At 42.8% G+C, this 16,376-nt stretch overlaps 1 protein-coding gene across 1 annotated transcript; it reads left to right on the top strand.

Moving 5' to 3' along the window:
* The first annotated feature begins 2,965 nt into the window (after nucleotides 1–2,965).
* cav1 (caveolin 1) lies at nucleotides 2,966–13,757 on the top strand. Its single transcript, XM_053427095.1, has 3 exons — nucleotides 2,966–3,360; nucleotides 4,258–4,425; nucleotides 11,609–13,757. The coding sequence occupies exons 1-3, from the start codon at nucleotides 3,325–3,327 to the stop codon at nucleotides 11,948–11,950; spliced, it is 546 nt and encodes a 181-aa protein (XP_053283070.1). The 5' UTR covers nucleotides 2,966–3,324; the 3' UTR covers nucleotides 11,951–13,757.
* The last annotated feature ends 2,619 nt before the right edge of the window (nucleotides 13,758–16,376 follow it).

Raw genomic sequence — 16,376 nt, 5'->3', positions numbered from 1 at the left:
AACGCACCACCTCAGTGCTCTGTGTTTTGCCTCCGCTCTGGGGTCCACCCGTCGTGTATCGTAACAAAATTTAGTTTATGCACAATGTATTAACAGTGCTGTGATAATGACACAACTATTACCTACAGATGTTACTGCACTTTAATGTCATTCAGGACTAAACATGTACTATAACATCCAACCCTACCTTTAAGCAGACACATAATCTTATTTTAACCTCTTTTTGTTGTGGATTTGATAAAGTTATGAACAAGCATGCACAGTTCACTGGCTCTGATCAGTTCTGATGCACAGAAATATTTTAATCAGACAGACGTTTATCTTTTTTTCAAATGAACAGACACACAATCCTGTTGTCAGCTTCATTATTTGGGGTGACTCTCCCTAATTGCTGCGATCCTGCTGTTTTACCCCTTCCTTGCTCGTTGCTGCTAAACTTCAGGTGCTTCCTGCAGCTCCTTTGCTTAAGGATCCAGCACCCAGACAGCTGTAGGACCTGTATGCTGACCAGCCTGCTGTCTCACATCAACAGGTGTGCACAGGACACAAGTTGGGAGGACATGTTGCCTGTGAGGGACAACAGAGGGCACACATTCCCCCAACCTCTGACAAAACTCGAATGTCTCTCCATGGCCATAAAATACAAACATTTTGATGTGCAGGTTTATCCTGCGAAGTGTAGTTGCTCTGACTTATAATGCTTTTTAAGACTGAATGTGAAGCCGCTCACTCAGCGCACAACGAAACAATGTGGTGTGTTTTAAAATATGTAAATTTAAGGGATGTGTGAATGCAATTATGTTGTTTACTTTTGTTTCAGCAACAGGTTTCTGCCTTTAAAGAAAAGAGTCCTTACAGAACGCCTGACCTTTGCCCTTTAGCTGTATACACATACTTATCAAACTAACTTCTACCTACTAATTTAACTGTGTGTCTGTCTTTCTGTCTGTCTGTGGAACCACAACATTCAAATCATTGGTGTTATGCTTTATACTACGCTTTAGTTCAGAGCTTTTGTTTTGAAAAGTGTCCTTGGCAAGTTACTGAACCCCTAAATGGCCCCTCATAAATGTTGAGTGTAATAATTGTTAGTCGCTTTGGACAAAAGCGTCAGCCAAATGACATGTAATGTAATGTAAAAGTTTTGAAATTGGTTCTGAATTTCATAATGGTTCTTAACAGAGCTGCTAAATATGAAACATGCAGTGTATGTAATATTGCAGCAGTTCAGTGAATCATTACCAGTTATATATAAACCACATATCTGAACAGGAATAAAGCAAAATTTCATTTTATGAAAAACTGACTCAAACCAAATAGGATAAATATAGCGTTTTCTAGTTACAGTAGTTCAACAACTTACTTATATAACTAGAATGGCACTCAGTTGAGAACATACCTCCACCAAGGTCAAACAGTCTCCCCAGAAATTATTCTCTGAGGAATCAATGAACATGTTGAAAAATACCAAACACCGTAATCTAACAATGTTTAAAAAAGGAAAGAAAATGTCTGGACACAAGTCCTGATCTAGATCTGCATTAAAATCTATTGGGTTCTTCCCCGGTTCATGCATCAACCCTCCACCCAACTTTATGAAAATCGGCTGAGAATTATTTTTTTATCTTGCTAATAAACAAACACTGAGAAAACATGGCTCGAGTCGCTACTTCTATTTACACTCTATTAAAACTCTCAGACATGCAACTGTAAGCTCTCACCATTACCTATAGGACGCACATGATGTTCAGCACCTCCACCAGACACACTGGGAGCAGTAGTCCCCAAAGAGTCCAGCAGCTGACCCTGACCTTTGACCCCTGACCTTGAGGCCGACTGGCAGTCAAACAGAACTCCCAACAGAGTTAAATTATCATTAATATTATCTAATAAGTTGATTGAACAATAATAAAGTGATGGGTCAAAAATACCACTATACTCTTACAACTGATGACATCTGTTACTCTGGCTGAAATGGCTATCATATATACCTCTCACTATGAATCTACAATTAGTAGATTCATCTCCTGGTTACACATCACTCACTGCTTCATCTGCTTCTGCTATATAACTGTGATATCAATGACACTCCCCATGCATCATAGTCAGGGATTTCCATCAGTCCTGTGTCCGCTGAGTCAAACATCAGCAAATGTCCTGTGTACGTTTCACTTTTTTGTTTGCGTTATTTTTGTTTAAATGTATGTTTATTCCGCTCTTGGCTTATCAGTTGTTTTAAAAGAGCAATCACATCAGCGTACAACTGCAGAATTATCTATAAGAGGTGTGAGAGACAAAAACAGGAAAAAGAAAAGTTTTTGTTACCCTAACCCTTACACTTATTATTTAAAACCCATCATGCATATGAAGACGTTTGCATGTTAGAAAATTGGACCAGAATCTTTTACAGGATATCTAAAACGTGTTCCTAAGATGTAATAATGCATAAAATACATTTCTCATTTAAAAAAAGAGAAACTAATATTTTCACACTCTGGGTGAGCAGGAAAGGGGTAAGTCTTTGTTTTTTTTTGCATTATTACTGGGTTGTTTCAGAGACGCACCCACCAGACTCACCTCAAACCTGCTCCTATCATCCAGTGGCTGAAAACAGCTGAGTGTGCCCGATGGTGACTCTCAAAGGTGAGTAGATAGAAGAATGTAAACAGACCAGAGTGACCAGCATGGCTTCACAATTAACCCTGAGAAGCTACAAACGACAGCTGGAGTATACATGTTAAAATGTCATGAACTCAGCCACTGCATCTATATTTGCTAAAAGATAATTCAAACTGTTTATAAAAATAACTTTTTCTATTTCCCTTACTTCCTCTTACAGCCACGTGAATCTGCCTGCCTCAGACTAAGGTATGGCAAGTATACACACCTTGCCATCCCCATTAACGCCCACATTTCGCCGAACAAAAGGCTCATTTATTCTGCCCTCATCCCCAAATATAGAGATTCCACGCAAGTAGAAACATCCCTGTAGCCGGAGAACGAGTCAGTCTGTCCTCCAGCCGGGCAGGTTCCACAGTTGCTCTCCTCTCTCTGCCCACATCACAGGTGAACTCCCTGGGCTGCGTTAAAGAGAGGCTCTGCGCTTAGAGGACCAGAGAGGAAACACTGGAGGTTCCCCCGCACAGCCACTGGCATTAAATTCTAGTCGCGTTCAAAGAAAAAAGGGCAGGAATTAAACCAGTGGATGTCCTTGAGAGGAGCCCCGGTCCTCTCAGTGTGTTGCCTCCACGCCTCCCTCTCCGCTTCCTAAATTGTCGATCTTGTCTGTTTCAACGCGCTGATCTGCTCAAACCTGAGGGCAGCATGACAGGAGGACTGAAGGACGGAAACACGGAGGAGGTACAGTATGGCTCTCATTTGCAGCTGGCACTAGTTTTTAGTTTAGAAGCTGATTCTGGGGAGTCCTTCATCCAGGGACCTCTAATGTACATCCAAGGAGGGAATTTCACTGTTTTTCCAAATAGCTAATTACCAGTCGTTGTCTTTTTTGGCACCTGGTCATGAACGCTTCTCCCCCACCAGCTGAGGGAATGTGAAGAGTCATTCAGTGCACATTAACGTAAGGGTGCGAGGTTCAGCCGGCTTAAATTAACAGAGTACCCGATTCCAGTTTTACGCATCACATCGGGGAACTTTTCCGTGCGTAAAAGCGCATAGCAGATTAAACTCGCAAACTTTTCTTTTAACTGTCTATACTTTCCAGCCACAAACGACGCTCTGTGTAGTGAAGCCATGTGTTGGTGAGCGTAAGCGAGACGGTGCTTGAAATACTCACAAAGGACTGAGAGTACAACTGAGAATAATCTTTACGCACACACATCCGAAGGCAACACGGAAACCCAAAAATATGTTTGTATAAAATGTGAACAAGTCAGTTTATAGGTATAGTTTGTAACTCGTATAAGTTTAAAAATGTCAACATTTCTTTTCTGATTGTGTCTTATGGAAAAATGTGTGACTATTGGAATATGCGCTTTTACGCACGTCTTAATCAATTTACCCTGCTCGCAGGTACATGTCGGGGAAATAGTTCTGTGTATGGGTGGTGAGGACCCCTTGCGGCTGGTTCGAGGGGTGTGGTGATTCACGTTCTGTTAATTTAAACCCATCCCTGTTTGTGGGGCAGGCTGGTGACACGCAGCTCCAGTCTCTCTCCCTCTCAGCGCAGCGCACTGCACACTATCCCTCCCTCCTGTTCACTCTATTCTTTCTTCTGCCTCCTCCGGACCCTGACAGGAGTTTCTGCATTCGCCGTTCATTCGCAAACAAGGGAACATATACAAACCCAACAATAAAGACATGGACAACGACAGTCTGAACGAGAAGACGATGGAGGATGTCCACACCAAAGAGATTGACCTGGTCAACCGGGACCCCAAGCACATTAACGACGACGTTGTCAAGGTGAGTCAAACCTGGCTTTTGGCTTTTGAGTTTTAAGTGTGGATGCAGCGTGCTGCTATAACGTCTTCCTCTGTTTTCTATCGTCGCCTGAAACCCTAACTTATTCAGAAGACTTGTTGCAGAGTTTGTACTTTATATTTGATGAGTGAATGCGCCTGACAATCATGGTCAAATTATCTCAGGAAAACTGCACTGAAGTCTGTGAGCTGTCAAACTGCTTGTGAGCGCAACCTGCGCATCAGAGGCGCACTCAGTTCTTTTATGCACAGCTGCGCACTTTGGTTCCATTTGACCCTATTGGGAAGACGTTTGGCAGAGGTATTAAAAGTCACCAACAATGGACAAACAGTCCACGTGCGTAAACTGTGCGTCATTCTGAGTTGCGGTCTTGAAAACTTGAACATCCTCTCTCCAACAGAGGAAACATTAACGAATTTCCTGTTGTTGGAACGCACGTTTCCCACAGTGCGTGTTGCGCATGCCTTGCTGTTGGGACAAGTCGAGTTCTTTCCATGAGAGAGCAGGCTGACCGCACAAATACCAAGCGTGTATTTAGTTTAAAGGAGCTCGAGGGGAGAGTTCACTGCAGCAGAGGAGCGGTGCGCTGCAAGAAGCCACCTGACGCGTCAGCATGGAGGCAGCCGCTGTCTGAGCCCGGCCGCCCTCTGCTCCAGCTGCGGCGGGGTTTACTCATCAGAGCGGGGTCAAACTGTTCCCTGCGTGTGACAGGAGGGGCTCGTTCTACGAAATGCCCGAACTCTGCCTTATTAAAACAGTGAAACACCCAAGTAGCTGGTAGGCTGAAGGGGATATCCCTCCCCACGCCCCATCACTCCTCCCTTCTTTCCTCCCATTCTGCTCCTCTCCTCCCTCCTCCCTTCCTCCCTTCCTCCTTCCCTGCCTTCCTCCCTACATTCCTGTAGTTGCGTCAGGGTAGCAAATATCCATATGGTGCTTTTTATTGGCCACTGTCAGCTTCCAATAGATAAGTCTGGTAGTATTGGTTTGTTGGCTGGACCAGGAATCATGTGTGCAGACTGTCATGGAGATTTCAGTTTGGTGAAGCTTTATTGGTCATTGTTATCTTCCACATCTTCAAACTGGGATTTGCCACTTGTGCAATGTCTGGCCAATAAGTAAATATTTCCCATGAGACACAGGGATTCACATGAGATAAACATGTGAACATTTCTTTCATGTGTCGTAAATTAAACAAAATTAAATGAAAAAATGGAGGGTATACTGGAGTATTCACCAGTGACCACCAGTTCAACACTTTGCATCAAGTTCTGCCACAGATGAGAGTTTGAATAAGCCATTATCTTCAAAGAGAAGCAAACACAGACAATTGGGGGTATACATTTGTGGCTATAATCTATTTTTTTAAACTCTTCTGAGCATATTTGAAGAAAATGAACTCCACTCTCTTTTCCCATCGTCTGCTCCTCCTCTCCTCCGCTTCTCCCACCACTTTCTCTCTCTCCCCCTCCCAGTTTTCCTCCAGTGTGACTGTGAGTCAGACTCTCCTTCCAGTCTCAGAATAGAATTCAGCTTTATGATTGGCCCACTCCTCTGTAATCAACCCAACAGAGCGCTGGTGAAATGATCTGAAATCACATGCGAGCCGAGGACACTGTGGACATTAAGACTGCTGCAAGGAAACTTTGAGACTTTTAAAAAGAAGCCAGAAGTGGAAAATTACTGAAAACAACCAAAGATTTAGTTAATGGCTGTAGTTATTCTTCATAGAAGATGATTCCAAATAATAATCGTTAAAATATGAAAAGTCATAATCCAATGTTAGGATAATTTGTATGCATTTTACATAATAATATAACACTGGCAAGTGTTACATACTTCAATAAAAATTCGTTTGACCAACAATGTGTGAAGTATAGAAAAATAGAATGGTTCATCTACCACAGTTTGTAATATCGGTACGTTACACTCTACACTGTAGATAAAAAACAGACTATTCTTCTCTTCATACAGACCTAGTGATCCCCAGCAGCAGTATTTTGAGCTACTTTTGAAATAAGTAGATAACTTAATTTTGGTCATGAATAGCCCAAAGGTGCTCGCTGCCTCCCCCTGGATTTCAGAACAAATGAGCTCATAGTTTTACAGCCCGCCGTATACAGTGGCTCTGAGGTGCTTTGAGGTCAGTGAGGCAGCTTTGCCAAGTGGAAGTGTGTGTTTGCTGTGTGTGCCCCGATGAAAGGCACAAGCAGGGAATTCCTTCCAGCAACCCTTCATTCTGCGATACACTGAGACCACACACACACACACACACACACACACATGCACTGCTCGCATGTAAACATGTGTTGTGTGTATTCAGACATATGCATGTTGATTGGAAGTGCACAAACACACACACACATGTTCATGCACACACTGCATTCTTGAAGGATACACAGTGTTCTCGTGTAGCTGCTGCAGCTGGCCTGAATCACCTGGCCACATCAAACAAGTTCCATTACTGACTTGCATGTGGAGTTCGGTCTGTGAGGATAAGTTTTTTTTTTTCCTCTGGAGGAGTTTGGGGTCTTTATATAGCAGAGAGGAGGGGCTTGAGTAGTCAGGGGTCAGTGGAGTGATAACTCCTCCACTGGAGGAACATTTTTCAAGGGGAGTTGTGAGATGTTTGAGCTCCGGCAGCAGATCTAGAGTCCCGACGGTCAAATTGAAGGAATGAAACACTCCCTGTGGCAAATTTTTCACATCCTGATGTTGAAGTGATTATAGATCAATTGATGTTCCATGGAGTTTTCTCCAGTTTTGGTGATTTCTGTGATTTTATCACACATTCCTCTACGGGCTGAGACGTCTGGTGCTTTCAAACCCAGTGAAGAAATTTGTTTCTGTACAGAGGTCGTACAGATGGGACATAAACTACTGATATGTCTCAAAAATTATAAATGAAAATATATTTATATTACCAGGAGTAATATTTTAAATTCATTTGACAATTTCCTATGATATTTGACATAAATGTGTCTGAATTAAACTATGGTTGATGGAAAACCACTGCTGTTTAAATAAGTGAGATGTTCCTGGGTCTGTGCATCTTATGGTCACATACGGTTATGCTACTGCTGATCATCCTAATCTCTCTCCCCACACGAACCAAACATATCGCCTGACGACCAGATCCCTCAAACCAACAGAAGAGGCCATTAACGCAGCACACTCTGACATGCTCTTCTGCAGACCCACTGTGTCTGTTCAAGCAGAGCTGACAGCCTGAAGATGGAGCTCTGGAAATAGAACATGGCCTTATTTACTCAATAGCACTGTTGCCTTGCCGACTGGTCACATGCCGACCCTGAGACGCCATTGTTTCATATCAAACCTCTGACACGACTGCAGAGGTCCATTCTTTGACTCTGAAATGGGCTACAGCAAAGACTTTGAGTGCTTGTTTACAGGACATGCTTATATGAATCTATATCATCACTACTGTTCATCATTCAGTAAGGGCTCTTGAGTGCCCTGCTGTGGCCCACACTGTATCTGCCTCGTTTTGTGAATCCTAAAAAATTTACTCATATGTTGCAGAGATTGACATTTCTGGTCTTATTCCTCAAAGAATTTTAACCAACTCTGACATTGTGTTTGCTCAGAATGTTGCCCACACAACTGTATTTAGAAAACTAGAAAGCTTGAAGAAAAATACCAACAAACAACTTGACTTCATAAAGTTAAAAACGCTCCACCATCCTGCTGTGGTTGTGTTTGTGCCGCGTCTGGAGAAGGCTCTCATTTAGTCTGAATCAAAGTTCTGGAAACTGGCGCAGAGTGGGTCCACTTTCAAATTTGTAGCTGTGGAAAAATTAAATGGATACCACACTGGTTTTGTGGCTGCAGTCAGAGAATTATATTATAAGGCTTAGGCGAGCTCCAAGAGTGGGTTCTGGGAGAACAGCTTTATGCTGCTGCATGCTTAGAGGAAAATAATTCGATTTATGAGCTACTAAAAAAAACAACCTCTACTGGGAATTTGAAGATCTGTTCCTACGTAAAACATCAAGGCTCAGAGAAATATGACATTCACCATTACACAATTAAGAGAGCATGTTTTATACTGAGCACTCAGTAAATGTATCTGTTGTTACATATATTGTATATTTGTAGTAATACAATAGGATCCTTACAGGATTGTGAGGCAGATTTCAGAAAACATTTGGACAAAGTTAGCATCATAGTGTCCAATTGTTATGCTACTGTATCCTAAACTAAGCTAACCAGCTGCTTGGTTCCTAGTTAATAATTAACAGACACATGTAAGAAGGTGAACATTTTAAGTGAAAAGAAAAAATTCAGGATCTGCCTCCTGCTCTGGAGCTGCACCAAAATTGACTTCATGACCCATAATCCATCATTCAACCAAATTTTGTCGTAATCTGTCAGTAGTTTTTGCATAATCCAGCCAACTAGCTAAGTAACAGACAGAAAGAAGTCGGACGGAAGACTTATGGCGGTAAGTAATGAGAACAATCTCTATTTATATTTAAATATATGGAAATAATTAGGGCTGCTCGATTAATTGAAATTTAATCGTGATTACGATTATGGGATCAAACTCAAAACTACTATAATCGAGTTGAAACGATTATTTGGCATTTTTTTCGAAAGAGACGCGCATGTGCAATTCAGTCCTTCCCCCAAAGCATTCAGCGGCCCAGCCGACTGGCTCTCACTCTCAAGCAGCTGTAAAGTGAAGGAGGGGAGTTGTGTGTGTGGTGATTGGTGGTGAAAAAAACAGCGCGAGTGGAAAAGCAGGGAGGGCAGCAGACAGGGTTAGGGTTGCCATCATTAAGAGTTTGAATAACCGGGCACCGATATCCTGGTTTCACGGATGAATAAGACACGCAGCCGTCATCGGTGTTTACCGGAAGTGATTAGAAAAATAAAGCATAGACTTCAGAATAAGGGCACATGTTAATAATCGTTTAAATAATCGTGATTTTGATATTGTCAAAAATAATCGTGATTATGATTTTTTTCCATAATCGAGCAGCCCTAGAAATAATAATTACAAATTGACTTTGTTCTGTCTGAAAAATTTCCAATTAACTGATCAAGTCCATTTACAAAGAGTTAAAATGGTAAAAACTATAAAGTGCTTTGCCTTGATGTCAGTAGCCAGTTTGTTTAAATGGGCAACATGTCGGCCAAACAGTGGAAGACGTGTGCCCACTTCAGGAATGAACCACTTCACCATTTCAATAATAGTGTGGCACCGGATAATATCTGTGTGAATTATTGGTGTTGCAGCCATCGGCTGTCAGTTGTCCAACTGGTCTGTTGGACGAGACACAGTCTCCAAGTGACATTGACTGTATGCTGAGTAGCTTGTAGGGAAAAGTGGCAGAGGTATCGTGCATTGTGTGTGAAGTGTTTGAGTTGGCATTTCTCCATCCATTTCTCTAAGAGAAGCAGTCAGGTCCTGCACACTTGTAGGTTCGTCTCATTGAGGGCCTGGGAGGTGTGTTTACAATGTCCTGGTTTACCTCAGTGGAAGGTGGCGCATGCAGGAGACCCTCACTTCACTTGTCAATCAAACACTGTGGGCAGTACACGGATGTATGTGAGATGGTTGCCATGCCCATCTTGGTGAGCCTCACTGATCAGACCCAGCGAGCAGATCTCCTCCTGTTTATTCCACACAAACCAGAAACACATCACTTCCTGTGCACAGCAGGGTTTTTCCTAATAAAGACGTACCACACACTGTGTGTTTAGAGCAGCAAAGGTCAAAGCTACTTGGAAGATAATTATTTTGATATATCAAACACTAACATGGTGTTCTCAAACCACCAAGCAGCCGATGTCCTGACTACTTTTTATGGGCAACATCTGGTCAGCCTGCGAATACATGTACTTTGTCTATTTTCGTTCAAACGTAGCAACGTCTGTTTATCTGTTTAGCTTTTTGGCACATCTAACTTTTTCAGGAGGTGGATGATTTCAAGACTGAAATCCTTAACTTATTTATCGGAAAGCAAAGCAGATTTCAGGGCGGGGCAGGTGTTGGTGGTTAGACCGTGTACCAGTCACTGCCAGGGGAGATGGAAATTATGCCTGGAATCCCATCCTGCATCTCAGCAAACTGACATATCACTGCTGGAACCGTGAGGGAAGCGGCTGGTGTATGTGGAAATATTGAGTTCAGATTGGAGGGACTGTAAAGTCAGTCTGACGGTTTCAACTGCACCATTTAAGGACTGTTGTGACAGATGATTGCCAGTGGATGAATGCGTTTGAGGAGATAATGATTGGTCTGATGGGTTTGAGGTAGCATGGGGTCTTCTCTTCACACTGATCAGTATGAAGAGAGCCGTTAGTGACGGTTATGTTTTTGGCAGTTGTGTGGTGTTCAGATGACTTCTTTTGTAGAGAGTGGCTCAACTGATGAGGAGGAAAATCCAATTTCCGACCACAGAGCAGAAGCCTCACATTCCAACCTCTGATGTCACTATCGTCTAAATATTCTCTCTATAGTAAAGCTCTCAGTGGATTTTTCTTCTTTCTGCCGTCTGGTAGCATGAAAGGCTGATTTGTCCCCCGTGACAGTCACCAGGGAAACCTCTGGCCTCTTTAATTTTTCTCATGCTTTTTTGAAACAAATACATGGAAGCCATTCCAACAGTTGCGTCTTAACCCAACAACTTGTTTTTGTTGACTATTGATTAAGGCTTTAAGGTCTTTAGGGCGGCTGTGGCTGAGAGGTAGAGTGGTCGTATTACAACCTGAAGGTCGGCAGTTCGATCCCCAGTCTGACCCATCTGCATGCCGAAGTGTCCTTGGGCAAGATGCTGAAACCCGAATGCCCCCCCCCCATAGAATAACTAAGTGCTGCGAATAGATGCAATGTATGAATGTGTGTGTGAATGGGTAAATGTAGAACTGTACTGTAAAGAGCTTTGAGTGGTCATCAAGACTAGAAAAGCGCTATATAAATACAAAACCATTTACCATTTAGTCCTGATGGTGAAGTTCTTACCTCTTTAACATGTATAATCAATTACAAGCGCTGCTGACTCTGTTGTCTTTGCTTACAGCTGCTATGCAGTTAAATTCTGTATTTTACAAAGATACAACTGTTGACATGTGTAGGAGACAAGATAATATTATTATGATACATTTTTTCACTCTTTCTCTTTGTTGGTCTCTTCAGGTGGACTTTGAGGATGTGATCGCTGAACCCGCAGGGACCTATAGCTTCGACGGTGTGTGGAAAGCCAGCTTCACCACCTTCACTGTCACCAAGTACTGGTGCTACCGACTGCTGACGGCGCTGGTCGGCATCCCCCTGGCGCTGATCTGGGGTATCTTCTTCGCCATCCTGTCCTTCCTGCACATCTGGGCCGTGGTGCCGTGCGTCAAGAGCTACATGATGGTGATCCACTGTGTCAGCCGGGTCTACTCCATCTGCGTGCACACCTTCTGCGACCCACTGTTCGAGGCCATGGGCAAGTGCCTCAGCAGCGTCCGAGTCCGCGTGTCCAAGGACGTGTAACGTTCGGAAAAAAAAGAGGAGGAGGATTAACGGAAAGAGGGGAGGGAGGATGGGAGGGCTGGAGAAACACAGATGGAGGGAAAAGAGAAGAAAAAAATAGTAAGACCTCTGGAAAAACAAGAGGTGAGACTTTTCCAGAGCCGGGCAGGGGGGATGTTTTGAGGGGAAGAGGCGCGGCCACATGGCACCTGGCACCGCCCTTTCCCGCCAAATGTGTTTTTCTCACCAGTGTTGGCGTAACCAAATGGGGGGGCACAAGAAATTAAAGGGTCGTCCTAAGGGGGTTTTGTTTTTGTTCCATAGTTTTTTTTAATTCCTCACTGTTAACTTTGTCAAGCAGGCAACCAGGCTCCTTGTGTGTTTTCTGTTCAGTTTTACCACATGATGTTAATTCCTTCCATTCTAACTGGTTCTGTGAGGAGCTGATCACTCTGATTGATTCATGTGAAGAGGGGATGCCGCAGTGTATCACTGTCTCCTCCTGCGCTTGTGTGTATATGCTTCGAAGCCTCTGGACAGGGCAGGATCACAGTGGGGTCAGAGCAGAGAGAAAAGAAGGTTGCTGCCAAATTCTATCCGACTCAGCAAAAACTAAACAAACCTCCACAGGCTGAACAGCACAGCAGTGCCCCTCCCTTTGGCCCCACATGACCTCCACCCCAGCTAAAAACAACTTCCCATCCCCCCACCTGCCCCTGCCCTCGCCCAGCTCTCCAGCAGTCTGACACACTGAACCTGCCCTCGTTCCTGCATGCACCTGCGTCACCTTTGCCCGCAAAACGCGCCGTCCACACCTGCCACGCCACCTGATGATGCAGGAAATGCTTTTGCATCTCAGCTCACTCCACGCTCAGCACCCGCTTCTCGCCTTCGCCGCCAGCTCCAGACAAAACTTTAACAGTGCCGTTTTCATCATCACCGTCATCCTCATGAGTGTGTGACTGAGAGAATGTTCGAATTTAAATTTTTTTTTTTTACTCTGAGTTCAACCTTTTCATATTTTAGTGAAGCTCAATACTTTTTAAATGCACATCATTATAGCTCCACAGTGAATGCAATTTTTTTCCTACACTTTAAAAATGAAGAACTTGGTTTCACTGCCATTGTTTTGATATCCTACATGTACTGTATGGGTGTTTATGCAGAAAATAAGACTTTACGAGCCTCATTCCAGTGCACTAATCCATGGGAAAGTATTGTAAGTGAATAGCACTAATGAAAATCTCCTCTCTTTACACATTTGCAAAGCTAGTGGAGTTGTAACCTTTGCACCCTTGACACTTACGACGTGCAGTCAGGAGTGTGCATGGAGGTTTTTCTTACGCACTGTGGTACTTGCGCAGGTTAATGCATTGGAATAAAGACGATGTGAGGTGGACTGATGACTCTGGATGAATTTGTTGTTTGTTATCTGGTCATGATTTTTCGACCCGCCCCAATTGTTTTTGTTTTGTCCTCTCAATTCTTGTTTTGTTTTCTATCAACCTGACAAGTTTGTTCCACTAACCCTACTTCTTGACTGTGGACACGGTGCTGAAAAGCATCAAGCTGGCGCCTCCCACCCCAGGGAGGGATATGATTGGGCCGGTGGGTTAAGTTTTATAGAGACATTAATCTCGCTTTGACTCCGTCACCTTCGGTCTACCTGCTGTCTTCACACAGGGATGGTAATATCATAGCACCTGTTTCTTGAAATGAGTCTTTTAAGCTCAAAAAGGTGATATTTTTTATATAAAAAAAATGTTTTCCTTCTTTGCTTTAACTGTATAATGTAACGCTGTGCACATTAAAATTTTATATAATCCAATGTGCATTTGTTTATGCTTATTTCAAATACTGTCTCATAATGTGGATGGTATTAATCACTAGCATGTGCCTCTCCATGAAAGCCAGATATTAACAGTGGCATTTTGTTCTTTATTTTTACATGTGATATTGAGTCATAGAAAATCTAATTGTACAATGATTCACAGTAGTAACTTGGTGACTGCCTTCATTCATCTGTGCTGAAGGAACCAGCCAGTTGAATCTACTTGTGGAAAAAAGTCCATAAGAATGAAGCTGAAGCGAGAGCAGCTGAAATAGAAGTTCCAGCAGCAGCAGCAGCAGCAGCACTCTCCAAGGCCTCTGAAGTGTGTGTTCCTGAGCCGGCCAGGCCTAATGCCTGTGGTGCTGCTCATAGGCGCTCTCATCCAAGCCTGGCACAACGTTTCCCTGGTTACGTGAGAAACAAATAAAAGTGTTGGGCAACGCTCATGAGACTAAGAGTCAAGGCTCTTCACTGTATTCTTAAAACAGGCCTCTCACTATAAACTTTTCAGCAGTAACAGATCGACAATGGTCTTTTGTTGTTTTGTTGTATTAATCATTTGAAGGTTACGCTCAAGGACACAACAGAAAAGTGGCACAGGGAAAGTTGTTTCAGGCTTTCTTCAGGATTTTGTCAATTTATGATCATAAGCTAATAGTAGCCAAGTCCTAAACCGCATGGCTAAATGTATGTGTAAAATGTATTGAACACATCATTCCAAAACCTAAGCATTGGGAAAAGTCGTGTACAATCAGTATCACACTCACAGTCTGAGTTCTACATCATTCCCCAACGTGTTGAATGGAGTTTGAGGGGGTCTGTGCAGGCCATTTGATTCGATTGCTATGTTGAAGCAGAAAATCCCCAAATGTTCTCACAAACTAGAGAGAACACTATAGTCCTAAATATAATTGAATGCATGCTTTAGAGGAGATTTCCAAGGGGCCTGAGGGGTACACATTCATCCATTAAACCGCTGCAAATAGAATTTCTGCAGCTTTATGCTTTTGGCCGTTTCCAGAATCTTCAAAGACTATTCAGCTGCTCTGATGCATATCAAAATATTCCATGTGCTGCACATTAAAGAATAGCTTTTTGTTGTGACTGCCCAATGAAAAAAAAAAAACAGGAAAGATTTTGATTTAGTGAAGTTTCTGTATAGTATAGGCCCAATAGTAGCATATTCACCATTATGTAAACCAAACAATGTAAATACATTTTAGCAAGGGAAATTTAAATTACAAATAAATAGTAAAATCGCAAAATAAGGAAAGCAGGTGGTATGAACATCTGGTCAAAAACAGGGGAAAAAGGTAAAAGAATTACAATTATAACCTGAAGAGGATTTTGCACATGCAGTATAAAACTACCTCAACAGTCTGACCATTCAGACTACCCTACAGCTAAACTAGACGCCAACAGACAACCTGTGATTGGCTCTGAGGAACCGGAGGGGAACGTTCCAGGGTCTTGAGGAGCAGGACTGGAGGAGCAGACCTAACAGGAGGATGAGAGAACACAGAGACATCTCTGTTACCTCCACACGCTCGACAGGACTGGACAGTGGCACTTGTGAGCTAATGGCAGTGACCTGATACAACCTGGGTGAGAAGTTAGCAGCAGCTGCTAACTCTGCTCAATGCACCCTCTGTGTGCTGGTGGTGAGTCTACCTGTTCTGTCAAATATCTGCTAAATCTTTACAACTGGGGAGGGGGGTTCGCTGCCTTTGGAATTGATGCATGTTTTCATAATTTCCTGTTATTTTGGTTCTTTGAATGATAGAGATCAGATATATTCTTTTATTGGTCCCACTATGAGGAAATGTACCACATTACAGCAGAAAAGAGGGGATAGAGAAATACACACCCTATAAAAGGTTCAAAATAGGTAAAGAACACAATATACACAAGGAACTATACAAAATAAAAATAACTTATTTGCAATGCAAATAAATATATAGTAACCCTGACTCAACAACACCCTTTGAGTTTTTATAAAAGCTGAAGGTTACCACAGGTTCTCTCTCATGTTTGGAAGGGGAGGATGAGGTGAGGGGTGTTCAGCTGTAACATTGCACTTTACCACTTTATGTCACTAAACTCTACACACTGCAACTTTAACTAGATGATGTTGATGCAGTTACAATAGAACAAGTCATAATTCCACATGCTTTCCCTTAAACCTACATAGAGGACATTCCAGTGTAAAAACGTCAGAGGTGTTTTTTCTAGCTCCTGCTTGGTAAATGGTTCAAGAAACATGTCAACATAAATGAAAAGTTGACATGAGTGAACTAATGTCCATTGTGGATCAGAGTAAATCTTTTTCACTTTCAGTTATGATATTTTAGATAGGGTGCTTAACTCAACTTTGACGATACAACAGTTCCCCCTAGTGGTATAAAGTAACACATGCTTATGTATACCGGATGGCCAATAGTATGTGGACAGCTATAAACTACGTCTCTACGAGATCAGTGAACATCTGAACAGCCTCCTCTCCTCTGGTTTTAGGAGTTCCCTCAGATCCACCTGGCACACTGGTGTCAGGTGACAAGGCCTCGCTCACAGTCAGCTTTTCAGTTCAGGTAACGAAGGGGTTGGGGTCAGTCACGG

This window comes from Pleuronectes platessa, chromosome 7 (genome assembly GCF_947347685.1).
Source record: "Pleuronectes platessa chromosome 7, fPlePla1.1, whole genome shotgun sequence".
Lineage (NCBI taxonomy): Eukaryota > Metazoa > Chordata > Actinopteri > Pleuronectiformes > Pleuronectidae > Pleuronectes > Pleuronectes platessa.
The sequence above is the reverse complement of the archived record's forward strand: the minus strand, read 5'-3'. Positions and strand labels throughout refer to the sequence as shown.

Coding starts and splice junctions, on each gene's coding strand:
- cav1 (XM_053427095.1), top strand. CDS start 3,325: ATGACAGGAGGACTGAAGGACGGAAACACGGAGGAG. Junction 3,361..4,257: donor AGGACGGAAACACGGAGGAG/GTACAGTATGGC, acceptor GGACCCTGACAG/GAGTTTCTGCATTCGCCGTT. Junction 4,426..11,608: donor TTAACGACGACGTTGTCAAG/GTGAGTCAAACC, acceptor TGGTCTCTTCAG/GTGGACTTTGAGGATGTGAT.